Source organism: Cyprinodon tularosa, unplaced genomic scaffold, assembly GCF_016077235.1.
Source record: "Cyprinodon tularosa strain WSP-4 unplaced genomic scaffold, ASM1607723v1 ctg608, whole genome shotgun sequence".
NCBI classification, from domain to species: domain Eukaryota; kingdom Metazoa; phylum Chordata; class Actinopteri; order Cyprinodontiformes; family Cyprinodontidae; genus Cyprinodon; species Cyprinodon tularosa.
This window is the reverse complement of record NW_024039350.1, coordinates 524007-540624: the sequence shown is the minus strand read 5'-3', so window position 1 is coordinate 540624 and position 16618 is coordinate 524007. Positions and strand designations below refer to the sequence as shown.

The window sequence follows — 16618 nt, the reverse complement described above, 5'->3', positions numbered from 1 at the left end:
CTGCCAGATTATTCGAGCCCTTGGTGAGAGTTCTCTAGCATACCTGATTGTGTTCTCATTGCTGGATCCTGACCCGTTCTTTGCCTTCGGACTAGTTAGCCTGTCTGTTCCCGTTTTGATCTGTTTGCCTGACCTGTCTATGGACTCCTGCTGGATTCTGCCTGTTGACCAAACCTGGATCTGCTTCCTGACAGCAACCTGGATTTTCTTTTGGTAACTCTTTGGATCTATGATCTTCTGAGTCCTGTTAACCTCTTCAACACCAGCTTTGGCTTCGCCTTCTGGAAACTCCTGCCTTCCTTCTTCTGCTTGGATCTGATCTCCTGCCAGTTCTGCAGTCTTCAAGGCTTCATCATCTGGGACTCTCTGGGAAGCATTTGCCGTGTCATGTTGGCAGCCATTTGGCTAAAATCCACTCCTTCCTCTGGGCAAGGACTGAACTCTAAGACCAGGTTAGTGACTAATACCTTGGTAATCAATCTCCGTCAGATTTACCTGGTCACTAACCTAAGTTTTCCACCTGCAGAGGTTCCTGCCTTAGATACCCTAGCTCCTCACTGCAGGTCCGCTGCATTTTAATAAATGCCTTTTGAGAAATTTTTCTGTCTACCTTGATTAATGGGTCCTTTATTATGAACCATGACACAGTGGTGGAAAGTAACAAAGTACATATACTTGAGTACTTTTTGAGTATCTTTACTTGGGTAATTTGTTTCTTTTTTTGGTGTGGGGGGGGGGGGGGGGGTTACTTATAATTTTGTACTCCACTCCATGTCTAGGAAGTTGATAGTCTGATTATTTTTGGCTCAGCTTAGCTTTTTAATCTTCTGTTGCTGTTATTCTTTATTGAAATACAATTTCAACATGGCAGATAGCAGCCATTAGGGCTGAGTTTGGACACCACTGTTTAGAGATTTTCATGATGTTCCACAAATAGGAGAAACTCAGGGCAGATATTTGTATTTCATCCATTTTATCAAGGTGTTAGTTATTGACATGTGGCCAAGTTGTGCTGTAGGATGAGTTCTCAGAGCAGAATTGTAGTTTCTCTGTGGTCATAGATTCAACCTAAAACCTCTTTTCCATAGTGAAATGTGAGGAGAATCAAGACTCTACTGTTTCCTTTTTGGTTTGCTTTTAAAATGAGAATCTGAAGCAGGAAGTTTTATGCATTATTAATACATCAGGTGGTTTCTGAAAGTTACAAGGTTCTTAAAAGTTACTCGGAAAATTATGCAGAAATATACTAATATTGGAAAATGAAATTTGTAGTTTTTAATTCTTAAGTACTTTTAAATGCATGTACTTTTGAATAATTAAGTATTTTCAAAAGTGAGTACTTTTACTTGTATTTGAGTAAAATATGAATATGAGTATTAATACTTTAATCAAATACTGCTGTTGACTATTTAGTCCATCACTGCCAAGACTGATGGTGAAAACATGTCTGTGCTGGAAAAGAAAAAAGTATTTTCTATGATAGGGTGTTTTTTTTATTTCTATTCTTTATCTCTAAGTAACAGTTAAGCATAGAAACCCAACACCATGAAGTGCTGACTTCATAAACCTTCTCTCAAGAAACTCTTACAGAGGGCAAAGAGTGGCTGTGCTGCATAACATTAATTCATCTTAATCAACAAGAGAATATCTCCTGCCTGCTTTAAACACCAGATCCAAGGCAAAAACTAAAGTGTGTAAAGAAACTGAGCTACAGTCAGACCCATCTGAAGTCAAAGTGTCAAATCTGGCTATAGTAACTGCATATGATATTAATACTGGAAATATGATGATATGAAAAGCAAAACTAGTGTTATGTAAAAGCTGAAGGAGTTTTACTGAATACATTTACATTTTTGCACTTATAGCTTCAGAAGTTCCCTCGGTTTCCATTGCCATATTTGAACAAAATCATAACTGAAGTTCATAGTCTCCCTAGTGGACCAGTCAGGTCAGTGATGTGCAGAATATTTGATGTGCATATATTTCATTTAATCACCCCCCCCCCCTGCAAACGCATACAAAGACTGCAAACTAGGTTAAAAAAAAAGTGCATTATGGCACTAGTATCATACTGCTATAGATAATGAAATGTGTCCGTTTTTAATTTATTTCAAAGGTTTTTGAGGTTTCCACAGTCTGCGACGGTGGTATTCAGGGCTTGGTTCAATGAAACATGGTAGCTTACTTTAAATCTGCTCTTTCTACTCAGTCTCCCACCATTTTTTTATGTTCGATGTCTCCTCTTTTTCAATTGGTTTTGTTGCTTTTTTCTTTTTCAAAGGACACATTTCTCTTGTCTTCATTTCCCAAATCAAATGTTCAGCATCCATTTCTCTCATTACATTTTCTGCTGTATCTTTCTTTGTGGGCAGGTTGCCTTTTGTGTTCTGATCCTATGAAATAGTCACAGTATCTTTTAGGGGAACATAATCTGAGCCTAGTCTGATTGTCACTGCCTGTTCCAAAACTGCAACTCTACCAACTAAAGAGCTACACTCAAAGTAGGGATAGACTGTCTCTGTGAAACAATGAAAAAAGGTAAAAATTGATGCATCTGCATCAGCATCTATGAATTCTAGTGTCCCTCCTTCACAGTTCAGTCTTATACGGACTGTGGTGAGGCGATGCGAGTTGCCAAGGTCGAGGGTCTGAGTGGGAGTCGTGAGAACTTGGTATTCTCCATCCTTAAGACTGATACACCAGAGTCCAGATTGTTGACGTGCTTCATGTTTAGTCTTTGTCAGCGTGGATGTAGCAGCTACGCCAACAGTCCAGCTGCTTGTATCACCAACCTGTAAGACAAACGACAGACCTTTAGTCGAAATCTTTTGGTTAGTTGATGTTTCAGGCTGGTTCCTGCTCTGTTATATATCATTATGTAGTTAAGTCTTGGATCATGACTGAGTGCCTTATTCTTTTGCTTAAGAAATTGTAATTATTTAATGATTATCTTTTAGGCTCTAGTGGCCTTTGTTTTTGTTATTTTGTTTGAAAGCATGCAGACAGGAAAGTGGGTTACAAGAGAGACCTGTGACAATCGCTCTACCTCCACACCACAGCAGTACCCCAGAAATGTTCAGCTTCCCTGGCCTTTAGCTTTGGGACATCCTTCCTAATCAGGCTTCCTAATCATTTTCAAAACCCGATTACACTGTCTTTTTTATTTTATTTTACAGCTTCAGCACTTAAGTTTGATTTTTAACAGCAGTTGGTTTTAATTACTCAGTCTGTAAAGTTTTAGGAAAGACTTTTAAAATTAATCTTAGGGTTAAAGTAATATTTTTTACATATATATAAAAAATGTCTATCTTATATCCCTGATCTATACTAAAAGATACTAAAGATGACTTTCAATAAAGGTATTTAACCTTTGGTGCAGGTTAATTGGAATTGCCCACGAATAGCCCCAGTTAGTGTTGGACAAACAGCAGATTCTACCTTACTCTATGCAGACGACACTTTAATTCATACAAGTCATACATACAAAACTCCCTCCCATAGTTTTGGAGAAGCGTTAGTGGTTTGGTTGTCTTTTCGATATAAAGTTAATTTCCCTTCAAAGTTTACTGCTATGAATGAATAAATATTCTCTTTACCTTCTCAAATAATTGCCTTGATAGAAACGTTATATATGGGAATTTCAATGAGTGATATTAATAATCCTAATGAGGCTTGTGGTAAAAAAAATTTGTTCAAGTATCTGTTCATACTGACAAAATAGACAAAGATGTCGATAGAAAGCGTTCAGTAATCTCAGTAATCAAAACAAAACACAGACTAAAAGTTTTAAACTCAATGATCCACGACCTTGTCTTATCATTGACATAGAAGAACTTCCTTTTCACAGGAATGTTTCCCCCCAAAAAATGCAGTTTCCTAGATGGCCAAACTCTGACAAATTTCGGGCAGTTGAACAACAACTGAAGTTAAAGGGTCATTGGTGCTCATCCCCTCCTTTATGAAATAGTCCCTGCTTTATGTCGAGAGTTACAAATCATTTTAAAAGACATATTAGCATAATAAGATCAAGGGATAAGATTAATCTTGAAATGCAAAAAAGGAAGATTGGGCACTTGTCTATACAAGTGCTATACACTTGATTAAAATGTTAACTTACAATTAATAAAATTGAAATTTGTCTTCAGAAAGATGGTCCTGGGTTCAATTCCCAGTGAAGGGTCTTTCTGCGTGAAATTTCTCAGAAGAAGATGGATGGATGGATGGATGGATGCCCTTCAAATGATTCAATCAGACCCTATCTCTGACAGATATGAAACAATACCGTTGCACCAAAAGGATAATTCCTATTATTCTTAGCTAAAGGGTTGTATAGTTTCTGATAACACTTTACATTTTGTCTGATTGTAGTTAGAGCTCTATGTATAGATGTAGGAAAGCCAAATACAAGGAACTCTGTTTATGCTGTCTGAATGTACATCAATAGATATACACTCACCGGCCACTTTATTAGGTACCCCATGCTAGTAACAGGTTGGACCCCCTTTTGCCTTCAGAACTGCCTCAATTCTTCGTGGCATAGATTCAACAAGGTGCTGGAAGCATTCCTCAGGGAGTTTGGTCCATATTGACATGATGGCATCACACAGTTGCCGCAGATTTGTCGGCTGCACATCCATGATGCGAATCTCCCGTTCCACCACATCCCAAAGATGCTCTATTGGATTGAGATCTGGTGACTGTGGAGGCCATTTGAGTACAGTGAACTCAGTGTCATGTTCAAGAAACCAGTCTGAGATGATTCCAGCTTTATGACATGGCGCATTATCCTGCTGAAAGTAGCCATCAGAAGTTGGGTACATTGTGGTCATAAAGGGATGGACATGGTCAGCAACAATACTCAGGTAGGCTGTGGCGTTGCAACTATGCTCAATTGGTACTAAGGGGCCCAAAGAGTGCCAAGAAAATATTCCCCACACCGTGACACCACCACCACCAGCCTGAACCGTTGATACAAGGCAGGATGGATCCATGCTTTCATGTTGTAGACGCCAAATTCTGACCCTACCATCCGAATGTCGCAGCAGAAATCGAGACTCATCAGACCAGGCAACGTTTTTCCAATCTTCTATTGTCCAATTTCGATGAGCTTGTGCAAATTGTAGCCTCAGTTTCCTGTTCTTAGCTGAAAGGAGTGGCACCCGGTGTGGTCTTCTGCTGCTGTAGCCCATCTGCCTCAAAGTTCGACGTACTGTGCGTTCAGAGATGCTTTTCTGCCCACCTTGGTTGTAACGGGTGGTTATTTGAGTCACTGTTGCCCTTCTATCAGCTCCAACCAGTCTGGCCATTCTCCTCTGACCTCTGGCATCAACAAGGCATTTCCGCCCACAGAACTGCCGCTCACTGGATGTTTTTTCTTTTTCGTACCATTCTCTGTAAACCCTAGAGATGGTTGTGCGTGAAAATCCCAGTAGATCAGCAGTTTCTGAAATACTCAGACCAGCCCTTCTGGCACCAACAATCATGCCACGTTCAAAGTCACTCAAATCACCTTTCTTCCCCATACTGATGCTCGGTTTGAACTGCAGGAGATTGTCTTGACCATGTCTACATGCCTAAATGCACTGAGTTGCCGCCATGTGATTGGCTGCTTAGAAATTAAGTGTTAACGAGCAGTTGGACAGGTGTACCTAATAAAGTGGCCGGTGAGTGTAGGTTCATAGAGATTTGGGGATTTATTCACAATTTAGAGTTTCCTGCAGATTGGTGCACAGATCTGTAATATTTGATATGGGCCTGGTAAAAAAAAAAAAAATACCGTAGATCATTTTATTCACCACAGAGGGGCACTCATGAGGCATTCTCATATCACCAGTTTAAAGATTGCACAAAACACAAGCTGGAAAAAGTAAAGGCACAAATAATCCCTCTCCTTTGAATTAAGTAAGGTTATTAGTGCACGCTGCTTTCTTTCACACCTTAAAAAAGCTAAGAAAAGCATTCGTATGAGACTGCTACTCAACATTTAATATTAATTTAATACAAACATTTACAGTATGGGCCTGCTAATTCATAAATGGCAATGATTATGACTAAATCTCTTCATTTTCCTGAATTTTTTAATAATAGCCAACTGCTCCTATGGTCAAACATGCCGCACCCTTACCCTTGCCTCACTGGAGTGTCATTGAAGATTCCCTCTCTAAAATTAGTCTGATAACTTCAAAGTTTTATGTAAAACTTCTATCTTGCTTTTAAACAAATAAAGGATGTCTACGGACCACAACAAAGACCAAAAGTATTTCAAAAACCATCAGCAGAGAAGAAAATGGTACAGAAAGTTTTTTTGTAAAAACTTATTGTTTAAAAAAAGAAAAGAAAAGGAAAGGATTGTTTTTAGAATTGAGGTAGCATCGGGTGAAATCCAATACAGGCTCCACTATCTGAAAATCAAATCAGATATTTCTGAAACAAGAGAAAACTTGCCCCTGCTCCTTCTATCAGGGGAGATGTTACAGATAATTTATGTTAGAACAAAAACATCTTCTCCCCATCACCTATGAGATTGCTCAACTCTGACTCTCCTACTGAGCAAATACGTAAACGATATATATGCTAAATATAAGCTGTTTACAATCACCTGATTTGTGCCACACTAAATATTATGCTCATACTGCAAAATTGGAAGTTTTATTGACAGTTTTTAATATTGTTTTAACCCTGTTTAAATGTTTTATAAATCCAGTTTTAAAAAACTGTCTGGAAAAACAAATGTTATTATGTTATCAATCAATTTGTTTTCCTCTATATAGTGTTAAAGTCTATTTCATTTTATTATTTGTACCTTGGGATTGTGACTCAAACAATTGAATTAATGAAAAAGACCCTCTTTAAAAAGAAATATATATCTCTCAGACCTTCATCTTATTTAGTTAGAGGTATGGGGAGGATTTTTGCAAATTTTTGAAACGACCAGCTCTCTCCCCTTTAAGAATAAATATAATGCATATGCACAACCCTATACCCGCTCCCGAGAGTGGGTACAGGATCTATGAGACCGTGCATGAGCCCATTTTCCTTGTGCACGCTCTGGTTAAATGTTGCTGTTTGCATCGCTCAAACAAGCTTACAACAAGCCTAACAAGCTTAAAAGATTTCCCACTATGTCAGACTCACTACCAGTAAGTGAAAATGGGGACGATCACGTAGGATGACCAAAATGATTGACAATTAGGAGGCCCACTTATTGTGATGATCCACTTGGAAAAAAAACATGCTCCACTATACCTTTAATTTTATGTACTTATAGGCTTCTCTTTTTTATTACAGTGACCTTCAGTTGCTGGATTTTCTGTCTTTAAACATATTGCACAATATGAGTGCACGGCACACTCCAAAACCTAGATAGAAACTCAGCAAAGAAAAATGTTCAGAGAGTCTAAATGAGTTTAAACCAATGCAGCATTAAAATATTACAGAAACATCTGGCAACATGGAAGAGAATTATTAAAAATGTGAAAAGGTTTAAACTTTTATTGTTGCGCATCTTAAACATAGCGATAAAATGATTTAATACATACCACACAAGAAATATACAAATCAATTCAAACCAAATACCATCAGCTCATACATGTCCACACTTTATAGTATGTAAATACCTCAATGTCCCAGCAGTGTACCCCTGTGTTAAAGCCATCTCTTGCCAGAATGCAGGTCTGGGGGTGGAAATGTTCAGGGTTGGCTGGAATAGCCTCATTTATGTGCTGATCTGCTCTCTGTGAGGGTCCAGAGGTGATATGAAAACTGTTCAGCTCTGAAGACACCCTCACAACCTCGCCTGCTGTTCTTGAATCCAGAATCACTGGAGCTGCAAGAAATCAGGTATTTAAGAAACATCGAAGAAGGAAACAGAGCAGATCATAAGGAAAATGCATGGATGCTTGGGAGGACACAAACCGTAGGGGGCGATTTGTTTCATCTTCTCCCAAACGGCATAGCGGAGGTTCCCTAAGTGTTTTGCTACATTGATTAAAGGTCTGTGAATCCTTTCAGGCTTCATATCACCACACCATGTGCTGCAGTAAAGAAATATTTACAGAAAAATGTAGTTTTCTCACATGTATGGATCTACCAAATCTTATAAATACACATACCTACTCATTGCATTGTTGTACCCCTGGGGAAGACAAATAGTCTGAGATTAATTTCTTTTTTGTCCAGTTTCATAGCATAAAGATTTTATTTGATGATGTCACCTGTAAATATTCAAATCCATCTTCTTCGTCATGGAGCTCTCTTTCTGTCAGCTGGATCTTTTCCTCCAGAAGTGTTATCACCTCACTCAGTCTGTTCATCCTCTCCTCAGCCTTCCTTGTCTTTTCTTCCATCTCCTCCATCAGTGTGCGAAGCCTGGAGGCCTTCTCTTCTCTCAAAAACTGATGGAGTTTTGTGATTTCTTCTTTCAAAGTCTCCTCTCTGAGTTTGGACTCAGTCTCAAGAAAACAACATTAAACAGGTAAAGTTAATGGACATATACAGAAAGGTGGGAAAAATGTATATGTGGTATTTTAGATGCACCTGAATGCGTTTGGATTCCTTTTTGCACATTTGAAGGACATCTTCAAAGTTTTTCAACCTCATGTTCAAACCAGATAAAGATGTTTTTAGCTCCTCCTAGTGTTTAAAGGGAGATTTACTTTATAACCAAGCATTATGGAACAGTTTAAATCTTTTAACACCGAATAAGTTTAAACCAATTTCTCTATTTATATTTAATTACAGCTATTACTAAGCAAAAATACCAATTTTAGGACATTGCAAGAAATTAGACACCAGATTGGGTAAAATAAGAGAATATTTTGGAACATTTTATGTATACAACCAAAAATGGCTCCCAGGGCTCACAAACTTAATTTTCAATGATCAAATTCCTTGACAAACAATTTACAAGTAATCCCTAAACTAGTTATGTCAACATTGATCAATTTCTTCACAAAAATAAATGGTGTTTTTTCACAAACTAAAATAAGGAAGACAAATAAACCAATCTTAGAGGTAGGAGATTCTGTTACATAGTCAAAAGTTACAGACTTCAATGAGCTGACCAAACCGGGGACTAAATATTATTTACTTCATTTTTTTTTTTATTCTTTTTTATTTGAAATTTCTATGTTGTTGTTTTTTTTGATAGCATGAGATGATAGCATGAGTTCCAGACAAAAGTCGCTTATCAAATGTCAGGTATAAGGTATAAGAATTAAATCTTTTTATGTTTTACCAGACAACATTTATCTTCATTTAGCTTGAAGAATTATAGAACAGCCTGCATCCTTTTGGTTTTAATATGACACATTTTATTTTCTCCAAACAAACAAGAGGGGAAAATAAATATATTTGTTTCACCAGCTACATCACCCAAGTATTTTTATTTTAAATGTCACAATTATAAATAATTATTGCTGTTGGTGTTAGCACTGTTAGCACCTCTGTGCTGAGAGTATTTGTCTATGTACAAGAAAAAGCAAAACTGAATGTACCAAAGGAGATTAAATATTGTATAAGTTGTTATTTTTTTCGATAAAATAATAAAGATTCTATTTTAGAGCATGGTCACAGCATTTTAACTCCTTTTATTACAGCTTAATCTAAAGGTTGAATTTTTCTCAGGCAGAAGAAAACATAACAGTGATAACTAAGGAGATTTTTAGTCTATGTTTTACTTTGATATTAAAACACAACAATGTGCTGGTTTGTGAAATTCTGTTATGCCACAAATCATATGTACATTATAAGATATGTGATTTGGTGCTTAGTCTCTTTGGGATGAAAATATTTCTGAATATTTCAGTTACCCCAAATCAGACATAAGTTTTAAAAAACCTACAAGTCTAGTTGTTTCAAATCTACACACACACCAAAAAAAATCAAGAATGAAAATGGAAAGTCAAGAGGGCCCAGCATTATCAAAGGTAGAGCAACTACAGTACAACTACCTTTAATTAATGGGATTCTCTAAGCACAAAGTAATCTAGAAATAACATTTCTATTTCCAGTTGATCCCATATAGGTTTAAAGGTTGTTAGGAAAATGTTTTGTTGACAGATAAACCTGCATAATGCAAGACTGAAAATGCTTAGCATAGGTGTCCCTACCCGCTGTGAAATCATGGGGGCCATGGTGGCACCAGAATGTATTTTAGAATCAAATTCCTTCGGAAAAATGAATGCAGAGATATCAGCCAGGAGCTCTAACCTTCTCTTTGGAAAAAAAAAAGTGCTATATTTTAATGTTTTCATTTGTTGTATTAAACTTGTGTGCTTATGCAAAATACTACCTATATGTTATAAAAATGTCTTTGTTTGTAAAAAGTGCTTTGCTTCAGTCAAGACTGAGATTTTTCTAATTGGAGGTTTGAAACTCTAGATAATCTGTTGTTTTTATAAGAGAACTCATCAAATAAAATGTGTTTTATAGCATATAGTATAAGTTAAACTCCTTTCCAATTATAACTCAAAGTAGCTTACTTTGTTTCCTTAAATCTCTTTAGAGCTCTAACATCAGTGGTTAGCCCCACCTATGAAACATTAAATGCATGAGGAACTTCTATCCATTGTGTAGGATATACATTTTTTTAACATGAGATGAGTAATAGTTTCAGTTCAAGCAAGCAAGCATTTTATACTTTTCTCAAAGTATAAAATGTTGCAGCAATAGTATACACACACCTGACAACCCACCAGTAAGTCTTTGATTTTCAGGGTTTTCTTGGTTATTTTTTTGATTGGTTGTATTTAATGAGGCAGGTTTTTTAGCCAAGATTGAAAAAAACTATAAAGTATGACTTGTGCATTTTTCTCCCTTAGTAAGAAGGATGGAAAACAAACATTTACAGGACATGTTAAAGAGGCCTCTAAATAACCCCCCTTGTTTAGATGCAAATGAAAAATACACAAGGCTCTTTCAGTGCACGGAAAAAGGGTTCAGATCCTGTAAGATGGGTCTACTGAGAATCTTTTGGTTACTTGATGCCTTTTGTGAATGTTTAGTTTGGCATCCTGCCATCAAGGCTATAGGATAACAGTATTTAAGCATTCTTGTTGGCAGTTGACTTTTAGTGTCCAGGAGAGGAAAAAAACGTAATTTCTGCCAGCTGTTTTGCTTCTCATCCCTTCAGGATCTTCTTTATTGCTGTCCTATTGCTTTTCTTTCACAGTCATCTCGGACCTTAAATTCAAATCCTGCAGAACCTGAGTACTGTCCTCACGGCAAAATGGAGTTGTAAAAATGACCACTTCATACAGTTTTAGATTTGGCCATCTGAATTCTCTTTTAATATTCTGCGTGTTGACATTTGATGTAGAACGTTTATGAGCAAGATTCTAAAGCCGAGACACGGTGGTCTGGTTACAGAAAAGAAGGAGCAGAGTGAGCAAAATGTAGGTTAATCACTACTTATATCAAACTGTCATGTTTTTCCTGATTTTATTGAAATATTAATACATTTTTCCTTGTCTTAATAATTGCAATTAAATTAAAGTTAATTTAAGTTATGCTACTCGAATTAAAAGGATTTATTTAAGCACTTTATCTTTTAAAAACATGTGGTGGTAGCTATGAACTTTATCAACTGATAAAGGTGGATCTTTGGGGGATGTATTTGGTGATCTGGATGTTTGAGTGGTTTTGGAGTCTGTGTTTCAAGGAAGACAAATGAGGGTGGTTGGGCTAAACACCAATGGGCTCAACAAACTGATTCACAAAGCCAGTAAAAATATTGGAGCAGAACGTTGACAGTAGGTTGTTGTCTAAGCCAATATCACAATTAAACCATTCTTTGAAGATAGGTAGGCCTAAATCCAATCTACACATACTAATAAAATACTATTTATACAATTTCTATGTAAACTAGATTTATACCAACCACCACCAGCAACCGCTCGCGTTATTATGAAGAAGAGTGATTTCAAGCGCAGGTTGTTGCGTTTTTGATGTTTTTTTCTAAGTATACTCCCGTCTTTTTCCTGCCCCCTGTCCATGATTTTTTTGGTCAAAGGGCCCAAAATAGGGAGCGTATCACCTGAACAACAGAGGTAGAGGGAAGGGCGGGAGTGGTGGGGAATCAGTGTGAGAACAGCGGCACAGAGAGCTCGAGAACCGGATGATTCGGTCAGTTATGCTGCCCTCTAGGGCTAAGACAGCACAGCAGTAGAGGTAGAAGCTTGCCACTGCTAGCTCAGGGAGAAAGCTAAGGAGCAGAGCGATAACTCAGAGAGCACTTCTAAGAGCTGGTAGTTATGGCCCAGTAGACTACAGCTTTCCTGGGCAAGCCACAGGCTAACTGAAGTCACTTACAGCCATCTTGGTACTCCCCACTTTCACGGAGCCGCGCAATAAAAATGCCTGTAATGTAAAGTAATTACTGGAACAGTGTAATCAATACATGTATATTACATGTACAGCATCAATGTAGCACCTTTGGCACATCATCAGATAATGTGTGTGTCCATGTGTAATATTCTTAATATCTGACTACAGTACAGTATTATTATGCTCCATCAACACACAGATTTTGTTGTGATGGATTTATATCATATGTTATATTACATGATTTATAGTCTTGATAGACTTCATACTGACAATGCAATGTGATGTGCCTATTTTTTTTTACCTCAAATCTACAGATGTAATGACACAGCAAGTGTGTGTCAAAGTGATGAATTTATCTTAATTTTAAAAGTCTTAAGCCCCCTGAATATGAGAACATAATTGTTCCATGCTGTAGCATACGTATTTTTTACCTTCCAGCTGGGCTAACTAGAGAGTACCAATATGGCAGCTGGTGACTTCACTGCACCATGTACTACCAACGGCCTATCAGCAATCCAGCAATGCTGGACATAGACAGAGGACCACTGGGGATCAGAGGAGCCAGCGGCCGGACTGAGCGGCAGAGCGGGATGAAAGAAGGCCTCAGTTCGTCTGTGTCTGTGCAGTAGGATACAAAACAGTAGTTCTACGGATATGATTAAAAAATATGTTTTAAAAGCTTGATACTGTGATCTATTGTAAATACACCTCATCATCAATTGACAAGATAGGTAAAGCAGACGTTGCAGAAGCCATTGTATGCCATGACGTTCTCCATATTGTTGGAGAGGAGAGGCAGTGTGAATTCTTAAGAATAGCTATTTAAGAATAAATTCTTAAGAATAAACCAATCATCTCTATTATTAACCTAATTGTCCTCTTGGATTACCATAGTTTTCTATTTCTCACTCCGTTTCTAAAAATGCTCAAAAAAAAAAAGAACCTAAGGCTGAGGAGAAAAACTTCTGGTAAAGTTTTTTTTCTATTACTATGGTTAAAGACAAAGTTGGTATTAGCAGTGTCCAATTAATGCATTTCCAACAACACCTCAACTTATGTATAAACATAAGAATGTGAGGATAAAAATGAGAGGCATTTCTTCATATCCAATTTTGATGAATCCATGTTTATTCCTTATTTTGTTTCTTTTTTAATCTATCTATTTACTTCCTCATAAACATGCAAATGTAAGCATTCAGAATCAAGGCAAAATATCTCTGTTAGATCCACTTAAAGAAGCACTAAATCCAAGAGTTCCTACCTTGCAGTCAATTGCAGCCTCGGCTAAAAGGTAAACCCTGTGGTATGCGTGGCTGTCGGCAGCACATTGTTTACATAAGGGCTCCAGGTCATCCAAACAGAACAATGACAGGTACTCCTTGTGTTCTTCACAACATCCTGTAGACTCCAGTGATGAGGAAGGACCGACTTCTGCCCCTGATCCAGGCAGTGGTGAAGAAAGGGAAGCCTGGTCACTCATGGTTGTTCTGACAGATATGAGGGCTGTTTTTGATTGTCCGAGAGAAGCACTGAGGGAAGCTGGGAACTGGAGAATGGCAAATAGGAGGTGCGCTTGAGAGTTTTAGTGTCAGGATTGCACGGTGGTTGGCACACATCTATTTAGAAGAAGTGAAGCTAAATGACTGAATATCTGCTTACAGTCTTCTCAGCTGTTGACTTCTACCTTATGAAGCTGTCCTTCAAACAGCAGAGTAGATTTGATTTTCTTCTTTAACTCTGGGATTTATTATAGATTCTTGCGATCCTTACTGCATGGCCCCTTTCTTCCTAATGAGTCATAGTAAAAAGAAAGTAAGTTCCGAAAAAATCTGTTCTTCACACAGTTCTAAAATGACTTTAATCTAACTTTAAGCATTCAAACTGCATATAAATCTAAATGCGTGATTATTTATTAAATAAAGATACAAAAATTTGAAAATTTTGTGTGAGACAAAGTGAAATCAGATTTCTCTCTAACAGTCAAATTGGGGCTTAATTTTTACCATAGCTGTTTTTCAAAGTCTGAATAATATGTTAAGGTGGTCAGCTGAGTGCAAAGTTCTGCTGTTTGACATATAACGCGTCTGTATGGATCCGGTTTCATTGGCCTTTAACACTCAGATCTTGAACTCTCATGAAACAGATCAGTTTCAGATTCGATTCATGTTTCATTGCCTGTTATACATCAATCAATATGTTCTAGGTTAATGATGGTAGGGTAAATGACACAAAACATTGTCTTTTAGCTTTTTATTTGCAACTTTTTTCTTAAATAAAAGAATATAGAGTTATTAAGCATGTTAAAACTCAAAAAAGTTCAAGTGACATTAAAGCAGTTCTTAAAATAAACTCAAAAAAGCTGCTCTGTGTTCAGGCATAGACATCGGTAAATCTATAGCAAATCCCCTTTGAACTTATGGGATCTCAGGGCACATAGGTGCAGGTTTTGAAAACATGTTTGATGTCCCTCTGTCATAATCTGCTCTGATAGCTGGCCTTAATTGCTTATTTCACTCACCTGCCTAGTCGGCCCAGTTCCTAATCATCTCTTATCTCATCCCCCTGTAGGTTCTGCTTTATATTCAGTCCAGCCCAGCTATCGGGGCCAGATCATTGTTTGTTTTCTGTTTGATTTCTGTTAGTGTCCTGTCTGTCAGTTTACTTAGTTATAATTATTTCTAAGGTTCATGTTCCAGTGAGGAGTTTATTCTCTAGCCAGTGTCCTCAGGCAAGTATTCCGTAACCAGTGGTGAGGCGTTTCAGCGTTTCCCTTGGGATTCTGTCTTCCTCGTTCTATTTCTGTCATAATCTGCTCTGATAGCTGGCCTTAATTGCTCATTTCACTCACCTGCCTAGTCTGCCCAGTTCCTAATAATCTCTGATCTCGTCCACCAGTAGGTTCTGCTTTATATTCAGTCCACCCCAGCCAGATCATTGTTTGTTTTCTGTTTATTTATATATTATTATTTATTATGAAAAATCAATGTGTCTCATATGTCATATGAAGTTGCTGCCTAAAACATGGAGCAGAACAATGGTCATTGAAAATAAGGGCCCAATTAAATCTTCACATAATAAGATTAAACTTTGTTCTGAATATGTATGTCCAAAGAATATACTCATCATTCTTCCATTTTTATAGCTGTACACTAAATATTAAATGTAAAGAAACCATTGCTGGTTAATTTTCTTAGCATTTCAATAGATTTAAACAAATTAGGTTGTCAAATTAATTTCCCAAAGATGACATGGCTGACAGGACCTGTGTAAATCTAGAACTAGTTAAAATGACTACTATCATCTCACAGATTTTCACACAACCTAGAAAAGACCTCTTCCACTGTTTTCTATGGCTTCAAATTAGCTAGGATATCAGGACATCAGGGAGAAGGTTTTCCTTCCGTTTGTCTCATTATTGACTGTCAACACATATTAGGCTTATTGTGCGTTGCACAATGAAAAAGGCATGCGAGTGATGTCAGAGGTAGGAGAAGATGTGAGGATGAACAGGTCTAAAACAGAAGAGGTTGGAGTACAGAAGGAGTTACATTAATTGACTGATTGACTTTATTGATCTCACAGGGAAAAAGAAATGTACTCATTACATCAGCTCAAATAGTCAAAGAAGAAGAATGTGCCAAAGGAAGAAAAAGGTGCATGGGATATATACAGTATATACAGTGCATCCACATTTGACAGCTTGTTTTTTTGCTTTTTATAGCAGGATTATTACATAGGTTTATTGCACAGGGTGTTTACATGCATGTTTATATAGAGGGATATTTATATTTATATATATACGTATTGCACTGGGTGTCAGATATAGAGAAACAAGTTAATGAACAGGGTCTCAAATAATAGATTGCACATTATACATTGCACAAGTTATTGCAGTTATAGTGCCGCATTGTAGAGTCCGGTTGCAGCAGGGATGAACGACCTGTGGTCGCGCTCCTCACTAAAGAAGCTGCTCAGCTCCTCTACAGCCTGGTGCAGAGGGTGGAAAGTGTTGTCCATGATGGATGGTCCACTTCCTCCACTGAGTCCAGAGTGCAGCCAGGGACAGAAGCAACCTTTCTTGCTAGTTTGTTCAGTCTCTTTCTGACCCACTCTGTGCTGCCAGGGGCCCAGCAGACAACAGCATAGTGGAAGGCTGATGCTACCACAGAGTCATAGAAGTTTTAAAGCAGGGGCCTGCTCACTCCAAAGGACCTCAGCCTTTGGAGATCCTTACAGGAGAGGAAAAGACTCTCACACAAACCAATTGCTGTTTGGTTCAGTTAATGGACTGTTT

At 37.6% G+C, this 16618-nt stretch overlaps 1 protein-coding gene across 1 annotated transcript; it reads right to left on the bottom strand.

Moving 5' to 3' along the window:
- Window positions 1–761: 761 nt before the first annotated feature.
- Window positions 762–13856, bottom strand: LOC119798038 (tripartite motif-containing protein 35-like). Its single transcript, XM_038307374.1, has 7 exons — window positions 13586–13856; window positions 8536–8631; window positions 8214–8450; window positions 8112–8134; window positions 7915–8033; window positions 7617–7825; window positions 762–2792 (listed from the first exon to the last, which is right to left on the bottom strand). The coding sequence occupies exons 1-7, from the start codon at window positions 13802–13804 to the stop codon at window positions 2394–2396; spliced, it is 1302 nt and encodes a 433-aa protein (XP_038163302.1). The 5' UTR covers window positions 13805–13856; the 3' UTR covers window positions 762–2393.
- Between the last annotated feature and the right edge of the window lie 2762 nt (window positions 13857–16618).

Bases quoted from the DNA above. Each gene is read 5' to 3' on its own strand.
- LOC119798038 (XM_038307374.1), bottom strand. From the start codon at position 13,804: ATGAGTGACCAGGCTTCCCTTTCTTCACCACTGCCTGGATCAGGGGCA. The intron at 8,632-13,585 runs GTAGGAACTCTT...TTTAAACACTAG, and splicing joins AGGCTGCAATTGACTGCAAG to GAGGAGCTAAAAACATCTTT. The intron at 8,034-8,111 runs GTATGTGTATTT...TCTTTACTGCAG, and splicing joins TACAACAATGCAATGAGTAG to CACATGGTGTGGTGATATGA.